Source organism: Galendromus occidentalis, unplaced genomic scaffold (genome assembly GCF_000255335.2).
Source record: "Galendromus occidentalis unplaced genomic scaffold, Mocc_1.1 scf7180000077533, whole genome shotgun sequence".
Lineage (NCBI taxonomy): Eukaryota > Metazoa > Arthropoda > Arachnida > Mesostigmata > Phytoseiidae > Galendromus > Galendromus occidentalis.
In genome coordinates this window covers 369,499-384,309 of record NW_003805521.1, presented here as the reverse complement: position 1 = coordinate 384,309, position 14,811 = coordinate 369,499, and the positions used below count along the sequence as shown (strand labels likewise).

The window sequence follows — 14,811 nt, the reverse complement described above, 5'->3', positions numbered from 1 at the left end:
TTAGTTGTATTCGTGGAGTTGGAATCCTACCGGATACAATGACCGCAATTACGGCAGCCGCAGCGAAAACAGCAGCATCTGCTACGAGTACGAAATTTCTATTTTATTTCGATCTCGACAGTCAGTTATACATTGAGCGTTCTCCTGAGTTATTTCGAAATGATCGGACAATGAATGCTTCGAGGAGCGATAAGATTGCGATAAAGACACACCCGGCAGAGTAGTCGAGGACTTAAACGAACACCGAACCCAAAATGAACTCAACATCAGCTGGCTGAAAGATGAATCCACACGACGTTTCAGCATCGTACATGAGAACTACAACAACAACCAATCAGCTACCCGGACGGGATTTGAAAAGAATTCAGGAGGGAAAACCAGATCGTGATCTAGAATAGCTGTGCAGCTGGGATCCTCTGTGAAGGGGACGCGGCGTTGTTTCGCCACATCATGAACACGTCAAATAAGCTTAAGAACGTCGAACTGAACTGAACCGGATCGAAAGGCGATGATACCAAGTAACAAGCGCGAATGAACCACCCGACAAACGAGATGATAACTCCGAGAATTTGGTATGCGCTCGTCCTCTTGATCGGAGACAAAGCCGGCATGAGAGATGCTTCTGCTCCCCCGAGGTGGATTTCGACCTTGAGTTCTACGAACTCGAAGGATTCCTATTGATGGGTGAACTAAGCTCAACATCAACGTCAACCGTCTCGATAAATCGTATACATCTCTGCACGACTCTACCTTCAGAGTCAGAAATCGCTAGATACCCAGTTTCGATAATCATGGTACGGATGAAGAATCAAATGGAAACCTGGTGGGAGCGTACTCCCATGTCAGTGTTACGGCATCCCATCGAACACCCATCGCTGTCTTCGACAGCCTTCTATGAAGTTCTCTTAGAGCTTTCAGGATTTCACTCGTAGATCATCGGGTAGCCTCGTATCGAGAAGTTTTTCTTTCCTAAATTCATCGGATAGAAACCGCTAACGGTTTCCGTGCGAGAATCACATTCCAAAGTATACGGCTGGGAAGGATTCCGCAGCCGACGTCTCGATCGACATGCATTGTCGGCCTCTTGAGAGGACCGAATGTTGGTAGTCTAGACCTCACTTCTTAACGCTCGAGTTTTCTTGGAAGCGAGATCGCTGGCTCCTCGAGTCAATTTATCGGCATTATTCAGGAATTGATCGATTTCGGAATGCGGGTCGAAGACAGAGAACCGAACAGACGGGGTTCAGAAAGGCCACCTCGGGGCTGAACCAGTGCGGACCTTTTTTCGTTTCAATTGTATATCATCATCATCAAGGACCAGGGCAACTGTGCTGCTCTCTGGGAGAGTTTAGAGAACCCAATGACAATTATTGGAAAAGCGGGAACGAATCGACCAGGCAGAGCAAATATTTCGAGAATCACACCTACTGCAACAACAACGATTTCAACAGTTTCGAAGTCTATAAGGCGGTCAGATTTTTACATTCTGACGAAGATCAAAAAAAATGTAGCCTACGTTTATTTTGTGCTTAAAGCATTATGATACACAGCCGGAATAACGTACTAAGCAGGAAAGCAAACGTTTCGGTTAGTTCGAGACGGAAGTAGCGAGAGGGTGATCTCTAAAATTCGATGGACCCGTAATCGAACTCACCAGACCCGACAATGATTTGGATGATGAATGCTCGAAGACTCTGTATGAGTTACGAAGAAGAGAGCTACACCATGAACAACCACCACAAACCAGCGAGCACCCCGTAACCAGCGACAGATATAAGAGATACTTCTAATGGATAGTTGTATTATTCATTCTGCAGGGTCGGGGTGTTTGTTGTCTCAGTTTTCGAGAGTCTTTTTGCTACCGTGGTAGCTCACAGCAAGGAGTAAAGTTTTTTATGACCTCTGAAAGGAGACGAAAAACCGTCAAGATGAACGTATGACTGTATTTACACGTTAAAAAATACTTGTTGTCTGATTACCTACATACACACATGCCTGAGTATGATGCCCTAGATCGATATTCAAATAATTATATACGGTACGATGTCGTCAATGCCACCACCACCCAAAAGCGAATTCCGACGTTGATTCGAGGCGGCGTGCTTTTTTGAGCTCATAATCATCGATGATTTGAAGCCGACTAGGAGCGTCTCACGTCAGGTGTGCTCTTCTGGACCATAGCCCGAAATATCCCGCGAGGGGAGCGCCGGTGAGGATCGCTGGTCGCTATATCCGAGTGGATGAGATGTCTGCTTCTTCATCGATTTTTTGATACGCGCCGATTCCCCAAGTCGCAGGAAACAATAAGCCCCAATGCCCCCACGAGGAAGAATCAGTCTCGAGTCATACGAGTCTCTGTAAATATATCCGATTAATAGATGGACTATTTGCCTACTTATAATGGGATGCCACCAGACAGTTCGCATACCTTAGAGCTCGGTAATGTCGGCTCCTGGCGGTGTATTTCCCGAGGTTTTCGCGCTGTTTTTCTATCGATTGTTGCTCCGCAGATAAATAATTTGTTTCTATCGCCATACATATAGGAAGAAAAGATGCTTCCCGGATGACGGTTACGAAATACCTCTGAACGTTATATCATCCACTTAGTTGGGAGGGGAGAGAAAGTATGAGATTGGCAACGTGGTCGGTGTGACGCTGTTCTGACTGAAAAGAAGTTCCATAGTTTCATCTTCATATGGAGACGGCAACAACTCAACTGCAAATTCACCTAAAGTCGATACACGAAATGACTACGACGCCATCTACAGAGCATACTTACTTTCATATTCTGAGTGAATGAAGGACTTGAAATATTCCTAGATTTAAGTGGAGGAGTTTTTAGAGTTTATTATCGAGACTAATGTTACTCCAACAATGTATGTGGCCGAGAGCAATACAGTCCTCTGCCACCCTTGTCACATGTTTCTTACCGAGATGTTGAGCCCACTCGAAACGATCTATGAATTCGAAATTGACTTCTCATCAAGGAATAAGAAGAAAACTAAAGTTTTGAAAGTTCCGACAGTTGGCAGAGGAGCCTCGCTAACATTCGCGCGCTAAGGTGCACTCACAATAGTTGACCTGTTCTTCGGAAACCCCGGTGAGCTGAGTTGCTTTCCCGGCAGGGGAAAACTCGGAATTCGGGAGATATGAAATCTCTAAATCTCGGGAGAACTTTCGTTTTGCTAAGAGAATTGATCTCATCATCTTATAAGTACGCATTGCCACCGTCGCTCTTGAGTCAGACAACGTGTCGATTTTCCCCGGAGCCAGTAGGGATAGTGCTCCTCGTTTCTTGATTGCTTCATAGTGCTCGTCTGAAATTACAATCGTTGTCGATAATTGAATCCAGAACGAATCCAAACATTGATTTCTTGCATCCCCCAACCTCAACAATGTAATAAAATCCCCTGAAATTTCGATGGAAGTCGTCCCTGATGAGCGAGATTTAATTCCAGAAACCGTCGCAGCGTTCCAGGTCGGATTCATCGAATAAGAGCCTTCAGGTCCTGAATCCTCTCCTCGCCTCCCCGATGCTTCCCGGCATGGCCGGACGATTTCCCGATATTAAGTTCGCATTTCCCTTCCTTCGAGAAATACACGGGGGATACTTTCGGGGACATCGGAAGACACCAATGCGATTTGGGAGTTCGCATCGGAATGGAGATTCGTTGAGCTTCCTGAGTCTGTCCCGATGTTTCCCGCGTAGGATGGAGCCCCCGAGAGACAATCCTTTACAAATCCATGAGGAGAATTCAGTCTCCAATGATTACCGCCCCAAAGGCCCCCTTACTGGATTATACCGCTCATCCGTCTGAGGTTCTACACGGTGGAGTGAGGGTCGAGCCTGGGTCGGAGCTCGAAACGCGCCCTCATCGGTCGAATTGCCTTCGATTTACACCTCACAGATGCGATCTCTCTCTGGGACCCCGCATCTCGGGCAGCAGGTGTAGACCGAAGAAATTCACGCACGTTGTCAGTACTGAGTCCATAGGCTCGCATGAGCGCCATGAACCGGGTATCCCTGAATTTATCGCTGCACGCACGATTCTCATTGAGACTCAATTACTCTCTGAGCTATCAGTGGCTACCAGTGGCGTATCCAGGATTTTTTCGGGAGGGGCGGTCTATGTATTTTCTCTCTCTAGCCTCTCGCGGCGTATTCTCCATCTCCGTCGGATGTGGTCCTTGGAAGCCTTAGAGGGGGAAATAATAAGGAGGGGAAAAACTAGAGGGGGATAAACTATAAACAAATATGAGCAGTGCTATCAAAGCCTATGAATTCACCCGGGCTCTGCAATCACAATCCGTGCCAACCATAGCCTCATCTCGATTGACACAATTCGATTTGGGGGAATATTCTTGGATGTGTCGCCGGAGGACGGGTTGGAATCGAAGAGAATCCGTTCACGTATGCTGTAGTGAGCGAGCTCAGTTTCCCGAATGGGTCACGTCAGGGTCTTAGGTCTTGGCGATTCTTTCATGGAGCCGATGAATTTCCCAGCGGAAGCGCTTCGATGATAACCATGAACATCGGAGGAAACCTACTCACGGCACAGACACATTGTTGCCCCAGCTTCCAGCTTCCACGCCCGGAATCTGACTCCAAAACGTAAGACTTCGCAAGTGAATATTCGAGGGTACATGTGGATAATCCTTCGCGAGCCCTGCTCCGCTGTCTCGCTTTTCCCTCAATCCGTGCAGCATATCTCATTCGGAGCAGGTCCTGCCATCCTGTGGAAGTCATCACGAAAACAATCAACGAGGAAGGGGACGGGAACAACAATGGACTCATCGTTCCCCGCCGATTCATTCACGTTGCTCTTCCCGAATTTGTGGCTCTTGGGTGAGGGGAGAAACGCGCCTAATTATAATTATCTCGTGTTGAGCAAGCTTTTCAGAGCGAAAGTTCTCATTGTGAACTTTTGAGCAAGGACCCTAGCGGATATAAACCCTTCCCCGTCTCACGGGAAAAAGCTGCCGTCGAGTCTGACTGAGGGCGAGTCGCAGAATCGTAGCTCCCCATCCTACCAGCGGCCTTTCATGACTTCCCCCATAGAGCATCCTAGGTATGATTCAGGAGTGAACCAGGCGGAGAAGGCTCGTTAAGCTTCAATTTTCGATGCTGGGCAAGCATCTAGTCAAGGGGAAATTTTTTACCGCCGTCTCTGACCTTTGTGTTCCCCATCCGACATTCATCAGCGGGAGATGATGCCTCAGATGCAATTGGCATCTCGAGTTATCGACGTATGATTGGTTAAGGATGAATCACTTCTTGCATGAGTTCAGATTATTCCATGCTACTCTCCTAGCAAGTAGAGGCGTGCCCAAGGGGCCAAGAGAGCCGTTCCTACTGGACTTTTCGATTCGGGCTTCTGGGATGCGCAGCCCCACTCTCGACTTCCTTCCTGCTCAGCACGATTCGGACCCTTGCGCAAAAAATACCCAGGCTCGAAATCCTTCCGCTTGGTCTCAGTGAGCTCGAACTGCGCGCCCATGCTGAGCTCCTTTGTGGCCACAATTACAGTAAAAGCTCGTTATAACGACCCCCATTACAACGAATTTCTCGGTACAACGAACAAGGAATTTCTCCTCCTTTGGCCAGTTCGCCATAGGGATAGTTTTGAGCGGCATTCGTTACAGCGAAAACTCGGTACAACGAACCAGTTTCGTCGGTCCCTTCGTGTTCGTAGTAACGAGCTTTTACTGTACCAGTTTTAGCTCGGAGAAAGGAGTAACTTCATCGAACTCAAGTCTGGCAATGTATGCCTACCACGAAGTCAGTACGAACCATTCGGCTCAGGCTGATGGTGAATCCTCCTGGGGTATAACACGTGAAAACGCTAGATCGGATCGGTTTCGCGGCTACAGTAGCGCGAGTCATTCGATATCACAACTCGGCTCGGAAACCGCGAACCGCTTCTGAAGAATTCGGAATGACGTCAAGGATCTGAGAGGATCGATTTGCGGGAAGCTCTGGAGAAATGGCGAGGACGGACCCTGAGAAGGCTCGGGAAAATCACGGTCACTTATTGCATCCTTGGAATCTGCTGGTGACTGGATAGTCCCCATATCGAGCGGCTGCCTGAGCGAGCCTTCCAGCATCCGCAAACTTCAGCATGGACTCATCCGGGGGAATGAATACCACCATGATCGAACAGTATATGTTCCTGTCTATATACAACGTCTGTATGATCGGCGAGTCTTGTATCCATGACCTACCCGAATTTCTTGATTCGCGCCTTTCTGAGAATTCATCGATCTGAGGGCATTCCGGGCCTATCGGAGCGAAGTTGATGGACCTTGCCGATTACAGTTGGTGGGTGCGGATATCGGAACGATCGGGGTTAGAACCGACCGACTCCGGAGGTGAACGCATGAGAGAATGAGGAGAATTACGTGATAATGGGTCGGTGCCTTCCATAATTGGAGATTCCTCCGGGATGCGCTGCGCTTCCTGGGTTTCGTGTGCAACCACGAGCGACAATCATACTTCTGCTTGTTGTTCTGTAGCGACGGAGAGCCCGGCGAAAATCGGACAGGAATCGCTTTCGGCAACGCTGGCGGAAATATTTTCTGTGACGCTTTCTGCTGACGCAGTTGAGGCATCGAGGGGAGAGAGGGAGTAGGGAATATGACTTCGACACGAGTAGTAACCGCCTCCGAAGGAGCTGCAGTTTCGCTACGATTTCGCGTCGGGGTGAGGGCCTCAGCGGACGAATTGAGGCGAGATCAGACCATAGTGATAGACTCCGTTCTCCAAAAGTCGGGATCGAAGAAGAGGTGATTTCCGCGGATCATCGGGCTCACGCGACTGGCGATCAGTATTCGGGAATTAGCAGAATTTCTACTTTATTGGAGCTCCTGATGGAATTTCCCTTCTCTCGCTTCTATCAGCGCACCTCGACTCTTTCCTGAGCACGACTCCGCGGTTTCTGGAATTGGAGACAATTAACGAGAGCGAATCCGAATCGAGCCTCATGACGAGATCCCGCATTTTCCGCTCCTCTCCAGCGTTGAATAACTCGCTGCTCTAATGATTGCCGCTCATCTCGAATCCCGACGGAGATTCCTTGCATTTCGCTTGCGATTCCCCATGTTTCCCGAATTTTCTTACGTCTCCGTTACCTCATGGAACCAGGGTCGAAGAATTTCGTAAGTCGGTATCGAGAGCCTTTGAGATTTCATATATGTCTCTAGCGGCTCGATGCGAAAGATCTGCGGGCTTTCCAGTCGAGTCGTAGGTGAATTTGCCTCCGCTGCGATCTCAATCTATTTGATCCCGTAGGTACGTATGTAGTACCGGGGCGAGGGAATCGCAACGTTCGGGATGTTGCTCTCTCAAATTGAACTTTGTTGGAGCACTGAATATGAGCAGTAAGAATGACTGATGCTCATTATGCTTCTGCAAACAAGGGGAAGGGTTGCTGCAGCTAGATCACGACAAAGCACAGTCTTCGTATATCCCCCCTGTGGACTCGCGCCAACCGAGTCATGAGAATCTGGAGTTCCTTCTCAGTGTCGCTCCTGGCGATTCACCCGATTGCGGATGAATATTGGGGGTCCCCGGACCTCGATTGTTATCTGAGAATAGTTTTCAGTAGGAGGAATATGAAGCGGCGGCACCACCGTAGCAGAACTTAACTCCTCTGGAGCTTTGCCTCAGAAGCGAAATCTTCTCCTCCGCTGCCTGAAGCCTTCGCACGATCAGGGAGCTCGTTCACCGACCGCCAAATCGCTTTCGGGGTAAACTTCATCTTCTCCTGAGGAATTCGACTGATCAGAAAGTTGAGCTGCCTCCTCTCTTCATGTCTTCTTGACAGCTTGATGGTGTACCTTCGTGAGTCTCAGACTCGTCCGACCATTTTCTTTTGGCTTCGGAAACACGGGGATGCCTGCCCTCTCTCTACGTCATTCGACTTCTCTCTCGGAATGTCGTCGAGCATAAAATGCGTCGAGCCATCAGGACGAGTCAGACTTAGACTTCTCCAAGGAGACATCCCTTGAGAACACTGAGTGAGCATCATGTTCAGGGTAAGTTATCCAGTCTTGTTTCTGCGCTTCTACTCGACCTCGTAAGATTCAGTGAAAATCCGTACCTTCGAAGCGGGAGATCCCTTCGATAGACGGGATATCGCCCGCAGCGAAGAGCTTTTTTCGAGTGCGATTCCTTCTAGACTCGTCGAGTCGAGATTCTGTCATTGCCAATTGGGCAGTCACTGCCGATTATCATTTTCGCTGGAGAGGAGAGTAACACCACTGTCGTCGCGCAAGGCTCGCATCGAAAGTCATTGGGTCGGAAAAGAACGTTCAACCCTCGGTGATCACCTCTGGGATCGATTCCATTCACTACAATCACAAATGACTTCTCGGGCACGATGCCAGATTGTCTTGATGTCTGGAGGGAACATGAATCAAAGTTGAGTTGTCCGCAACTGCCTCTATTCCTTTCTCGAAAAGTCGAGAACTTCACAGATGAGGAACCGATGGCACAAGTGGCTCGAATATGATGAGCCCAAAATATCTGCGGTGCTTCAAGTACACGGTGACTCTGCTGCCACGCAGGGTATGCATACAGAGGCGAGGGGGCGCGGAATATCGGAACATCCCTCGGTGTGGATACTCAATCGATATGAATAAGCACCAATTCATCGTTGAGGACGACATAGCCTACTTCTCAGGGGGCCGGAAGACCATCTCGGACTTCTCGAAGTCCTGGAGGTTCAGTGCGGCAAATCTTCCCGGGATCTACCGTGGTAGCGTGTAGCGATCGCAACGGCCGAATCAGCTGAATTGCGATGGGAATATCGGATAACCTGAGGGTCCGAATACTCGGAGTCCGGATCTCGATCCAGAGGTGGATTTCTTTCTCCAGAACCGCTCGCTCCCCGATGCGTAACTAATATTTTGTGGCGCGTTGCAGCCTTTGTTCGTACTCTCATCGCTGGCGATCTGCGTTCTTGCGCAGGACAACGATGCCAAACCGGAACCCTACCAGTTCAATTACTCCTCGCAAGATAAGGAGGGATCATCCAGCCACGAGGAATCTGGAGACGGGAGCGGTAGAGTTCAGGGGAGTTACAGCCTCCAGTTAGCGGACGGACGCATGCGAACTGTAACGTACTGGGCTGATGAGAGTGGTTTCCATGCCGATGTGATCACTAATGAGCAAGGTGAGCATGTCTTGTCAGCAAGAATACCCCGTCCGCGATCTAGAGCAGGAGCCTGAAGACTCGCTCGAAATGAGAGACCTGAGGGCGGAACGCGGGATGCCTATACACGGAGCACTACATCACAGCTTTTGTGCCTGGTAACTGGTGCAGCATCGCTCCGTTTCTTCCGTTGTGCTGGGAGCTAGGAATCGAAATCTTTCATACGTGATATCCGCGAGCGAATTCTGATACGCTCAATTTCAGGAACTGAGTCGAAGAATCCGGCCGACGTGACGATACAATCCTCCGCTCCCACCGGTGCTGAAGCTGCTGCTGGATCGGAAATGATCGCAACCATCGTGAAAGCACCACAAGGATTCCGGCCGGTGCATTCTCGCTGAATTCTTGCGACCCCGGGGAACGAGCCCTAATAATGATAAGTTGCTGCCTCAAGTGAAAGATTCGAGTCAGATTCGGTGACATGAGCATCAACAGTGTCGGTCAGAATGGCAAGAGCCCCGAGAGGGACACCGATGAGGCTGTGAGGCTAGACGTAGGAGGGCTCATTCCCGTACTAAGGTGGGCCAATGAGTCCTCTCAACATCCGCGCTTTGGTATAAGTGATGCTCAGGGTCTCTCCTCATCCAAAAAAAATTATGGCGAGCAGAACTTCTGAGAAGTTGCAAAGAGCTCTCACTGTAAACCTACCATAATTGATCCATCGGCAAATATAATTCACAATAAAACTACGTAGATGTAATCGCGCCCACTGGTCATTGAAATAGGCAGGTCTTGGAAGCACTGCAGCTCAACCGCTGGTGGAGTCCAGAACTCATTGGACGAAATTTTTCCCGGCCATCGAAAAAACAATGAGACCGAATCCGTGTGGATTTCGATTTATTCACCCGCGGAAGCGATTGGTTTCGCGAACAGAACTGAGATGAGATCACCCAACCGTGGAAATGAACGTCGATTTCATCCGCTTCAGAACTTGTATAATATCAGTCTGGACACCTCAGACCATGAATAAGCAGCCAGCGGCCGAATCTTTATATCAGCCTTTGGACTGGTTTCTCACAGCCGTATAGTAGCCCGTATGGTAGCCCGATATGTACCAAGAAATCAGCATAGCGGCCAGGGCTTCATCGCCCTCGCATATCTCATCGACTCCCGGCGGGAAAGGTGGGGGTGGCGGGGGGAAAGCAATCACTGAGGGCATTGACGACTCGTGGGAGCTGCGTTTCCTAGTGGAATCCTTGGACGTTTTCGGGGCCTGTGTCGACGAGGAAAATTTTGGTTGGTTCGCCCCAGCCGCAGCGTAGCGCTGATGCTGATTCTGCAGATGAAGGAGATGTCCAAGTTGCTCCTCTTGGCGTTCTCGCTGCCGTGACTTGGACGATTTGTCGCAGGGATTTTTTTTCGTCGTTGAAGCACTCCCTCCCGATTTGGCGGAATGATCGTCAGCGATCTCCTCCTCCGGCGATGCCTCGGAGTCGCCTTCTTCCTCACACGGGACAGACTTCATCTGGATTTGACGCTGTTTTCGGCCGCCCGACGATCTTAAAGCACTCAATGGCTGCCTCTCGTGATCCATGTAGCCCAAGTACTGCACAATGCAATGAGCACCGTCAAGCGCGATGATCTTCGCTTCATACCACTGCTGGTCGACGGAATACTGCGCTTTGCAGAACTGGCCCTTGCTCCATTTAGTCTGGCATGCTGGTGCTCCTCGTGAGGAACAAGAAGCTTTTTGAGTTGACGTGCGCGCTTTCCGTTTCTCTAACTCGTGCTCCAGCCCGCCCAATGCGGCATCGTAGGCTTCGATCAGAGCGGTATCGTCCCAATCGTCGGCCTGGTCTCCGACTCCGGCACTTTTACTGTAAACCACTTCCCCAACGCTGTCTTCGGGATCCGATGATGTTGACGAGGACATGACGGAAGGCCGAGCGGGGATTGAGCCGAAGGGGTGGAGAACGAGTCCTCAGCTTCCTCGAGCGCACGCGTGTTTCGTGATTCGTGACACTCGCGCGTGAAATTCCTGTTGTTATTTTGGCAGAGGTAGCGCTGTTGCCACTGCGCTCGATTTTTCGAACGTGTGATGAGGGAGGGCACGATTCGAATTTTGGCGGGAAAATGCGCGACAGGTGATCACATGCGTTAGTAGGATGGACCCTGTTCCTCCGCTTCGAATCCTCTGGGAGCTCGGGAAGGACCTTTCCGTCGACCCGATGCTGACCGCGTGAAGCTCTTGCAGGGTCTTGATTTCCGGGTCTCTGACGATGCTCGCCACGAGACGTCACGGGGGATTCAGGGCCCCGAATCAGCTTCGCTCATAAGTTCTACGTATACGTGCACTTCGTGCTGTTCACATCTTTTCCCCTCGCTCGAGAAAGATCTTACCAACGAAGGGCGCTGATTTCCCAGAGGAGCTCGTCAAGACCGAAAGGAGAGACCTTATCTTCGCCGCCGCTCGCGTACGGAAGATGGGCGCTTTTTGGTATCGCTCCGCGAAAGTCGAGATGCCGGCAAGCGGCGGATACCATCCGGTTTCAACACTAATGCTCTCATGAAGGTCCCTCGTAATCGTCGATAGAAGCGAAAATGAATCTCAGCGTGATAACATCACTCCTCGTTCCATCGAAACTGGTCGCCCTTCGGGAGATCCGCTCATTCTAACGACTCGCTGGGCGATCCTCATCTTGTACAGAAACGCGAACTTCTCATCGGCAAGGATCTCGGCGAAATTCGGCTCCCTCCGTCGGAAGCCGGACGATTTCTCGTGACGGGAGAAAAGTCCCAGATTTTCCTTTTCCCTATGGGCGCTGCGGCTGCATGCACCGGCTATTGCTCCGAAATAATTTCAGGTATGAGGCTCTCCGCGATATCCCTCGCTGGCTCATGTGGTGGCGATGCATGCGCCGGCATCAGCCGTTTGGATCCGAAGCCGGAACCTTCTGCCGGACACCGGGTGAAGAAAGCCAGCGGATTCGGCCGCACACAATAGAAGCCGGTTGTCCGGCATGCCAGCCTGCGAGCCATGCAGGTACTGGCTAGCCCCTTCCGACAAACCGACCGACCGGCCGGGTGGCTGAATGAATGAAGTAGTGAGTGAATGGTCTTCGAGACGGCGTGACTGAGATTGCTTTCTCTGAAATCCTCTTGGAGACAGATGTCTCCGACTCGCTCACTCACTCGCTCGCTTCCTTGGTCGCTCTCACACACTGTCGTAGCCTCGACAGTGTGATGCGCCCTCTCCTAGGGCTCCAAGGGGCTCCTCCCTCCGCTCTCTGCCATCCATCCAGTACATGTGAGCCATGCTGGCGTGTGGTGGTCGCCGTGACGGGAGTTGCGAAGAGCTCTGTGTTAATTTCGTCGGATAACCTTCGACACCTGTCCACTGATTGCTTGCCGACTCGCCGAGCTGCTTTTCTGCAACGCCGTATCCGAGCGACTGCCAGTGCAGTTCGTGCTACGACCGCCGGTTTTTCCCCATCGTCCACATCTCGGCTCATCCGCCTCCTTGTGGTGATGAGCGAACATTCTTCTCCGGCTCCCATTGAAACTTTAGCGACGAAAACAGAAAACACTCCGACTAATACCAGTACAATCGGTGCCCTGAGACGTCTCAGACATTTGCGAACGGCCCGGGCCCGTCCGCCTCTTCCGGAGTCAGTGGCGCCTCCGTCCGCCAGAACCATTTGAACACCGGTCCGGGACGCAGCCGAAGCAGAAAATATCTTCTGAAACTTTCTTCGCGCTCGTTCCCTCATCTCGTTCAGACCCGTCATTTCGTCCGAAAACCTGGATATACGCCTGCGGCTTCGCGCAGACCGAGAATCGTACCGACACCAACTCACAGCCCAGCATTCCCCAGCCGCAAAACCGGTGACACTTGCGAAATCGTCCGAAACCCCGGATATCAGTGATCATGACGGTTACATTCAAAGCACTCAAAACTGTTCAGAGTGCGTGTATCCGGAAAATTCGGCCTTTCAGGTACGTGGAGAATCGAGAAACGTTTCAGCTTTGCCCTTCTTTAGCGCGCTCAGAGCCCTTGAATTTCTCCCTCTCTCCCAACTCGAATCCGGCGGGTCAGTGTCACGAGCCCGGAGGCATCAAACCTCGCTCTGTTGCTATCCACTGTGAGGGAACGCGGTGAACGAACGAGTGAGCCGAAAAAACACGACGACAGTAAAATTACAAAGAGATTAAGCCTCGTGAAGAGGTTCTTGTTCTGAAAATGTGAATCCGCAATCTACACTTATGCAAGCGAGTTTTCCATAGACGGGGAGCGTAATCGAGGATTTTGATCCGCCAAATGCGAAGAAACATTTCGTCACCGCAGAGTCCTCCGTAGACGCTCTTTGTCCGCGGGCCTCGATTCTTGTGGAGGGGCAGCCGTTCTATGAAATCCCTCAGCTAGCCCTTCTTTCGTCCTCCTCGAGCTCGAGCGAACTGCAGATCTCCCGGGAATTATCGCGACTGAACACACGGTGGAGGCTACTCGATCTCCCAATTTCACGGGGAAAATTTCCAATTATCGGGAAGTCTCGAACGGACGGAATGTCAGAGCTAGTGAAAATTCGGCCGGTGTGGAGAACACGGGCACCTCTAAGATACCGATGTTCCTTCTCAAAGTTATCCGAGCCCAGATAAGCTCTGATGATGGAATCTCTTTTTTTCCTGTCTGATCTCCCCGACATTGAAGCTGGTGATCGGGTGACTCTCGGTTTAAGAAATCGAGTTTCTCTGTACCAGAATTTCGAAGGGCGGCTGTCTCGGGTTCATGAAGCTTGGAGTGAGCCGCTAGATCGCTCATCCGAGTCAAGAGCACCGAAGATGCCGATGGGAAAATAATTCCAGAAATGTCTCCCTGGACAGACACAGCTGCTCCGCGTTCTGAGAACTTTGACGATCCCGGGCCGGTCCCGCTCTCGCCGTCGGGAGACACACCCACCCCAGGGTTTCCTTAGATCCGATGTCGCATTTCATCGGGCTTGGGCGACGCGGAAAGAACGCAGTGTCGACTAGGGGCCTAGCTGTAGTCGACACCGCGTGTTTCACCTAAGGATGAACTTCACCGAGGAATAGTGAAAGCCGACTCCATTTCGGCTTTTCCTCATCGTGACCGAACATTCCCACCGTGTATTCATCGTCGCTTGGGTTTTGCCCCACTTCCACTTTCAAAAAATGATCAAATTTTCTGGCTGGAGGCTTTTTTTCAGTCGTTGGGGACTGCCGGAGAAATCTTCGGTCTTTCGCTAGACGCAGGTTTTGCTACGCCACTCCTGTGATCGAGTCAGACGCAGGGCATCCACCTTGCCCCGCGGAGTCTCTATGCACTATCGACACGATGCATCACCGTTATCGCCGCAGTGGTTCTAAGCCGCGCGCTGTTCCAATGCTCTTGATTGTGCCGTTGGCTGGAGCCGCAATGCCGATGCTCCGCAACTGAGCGCACCTGGCAACAGAGCGAGCCAGGGTGCTGGCCAGAACCCGCCGCCGCTCCGGTGATCGATATTTTTTCAGAATCGTCGGGATTCGTTGTTTATGATGATGTCATCAGAGCATCCAGTGATGTTTCACTCGCTCTAATCAGCTGAATCTGAGCTTTCCGATACGAACAGCCAGAACCAGCGACAACATTCGCGCTTGACGT

At 50.8% G+C, this 14,811-nt stretch overlaps 2 protein-coding genes across 2 annotated transcripts; one reads left to right on the top strand and one right to left on the bottom strand.

Annotated features, from left to right (window-relative positions):
- Positions 1 to 7,964: 7,964 nt before the first annotated feature.
- Positions 7,965 to 9,657, top strand: LOC100898578 (cuticle protein 10.9). The gene is made up of 3 exons (XM_003748500.1): positions 7,965 to 8,034; positions 8,924 to 9,173; positions 9,417 to 9,657. The coding sequence occupies exons 1-3, from the start codon at positions 8,026 to 8,028 to the stop codon at positions 9,551 to 9,553; spliced, it is 396 nt and encodes a 131-aa protein (XP_003748548.1). The 5' UTR covers positions 7,965 to 8,025; the 3' UTR covers positions 9,554 to 9,657.
- A 387-nt stretch (positions 9,658 to 10,044) lies between these two features.
- Positions 10,045 to 11,197, bottom strand: Smn (survival motor neuron). The gene has a single exon (XM_003748531.2). The coding sequence runs from the start codon at positions 11,083 to 11,085 to the stop codon at positions 10,207 to 10,209; it is 879 nt and encodes a 292-aa protein (XP_003748579.1). The 5' UTR covers positions 11,086 to 11,197; the 3' UTR covers positions 10,045 to 10,206.
- Between the last annotated feature and the right edge of the window lie 3,614 nt (positions 11,198 to 14,811).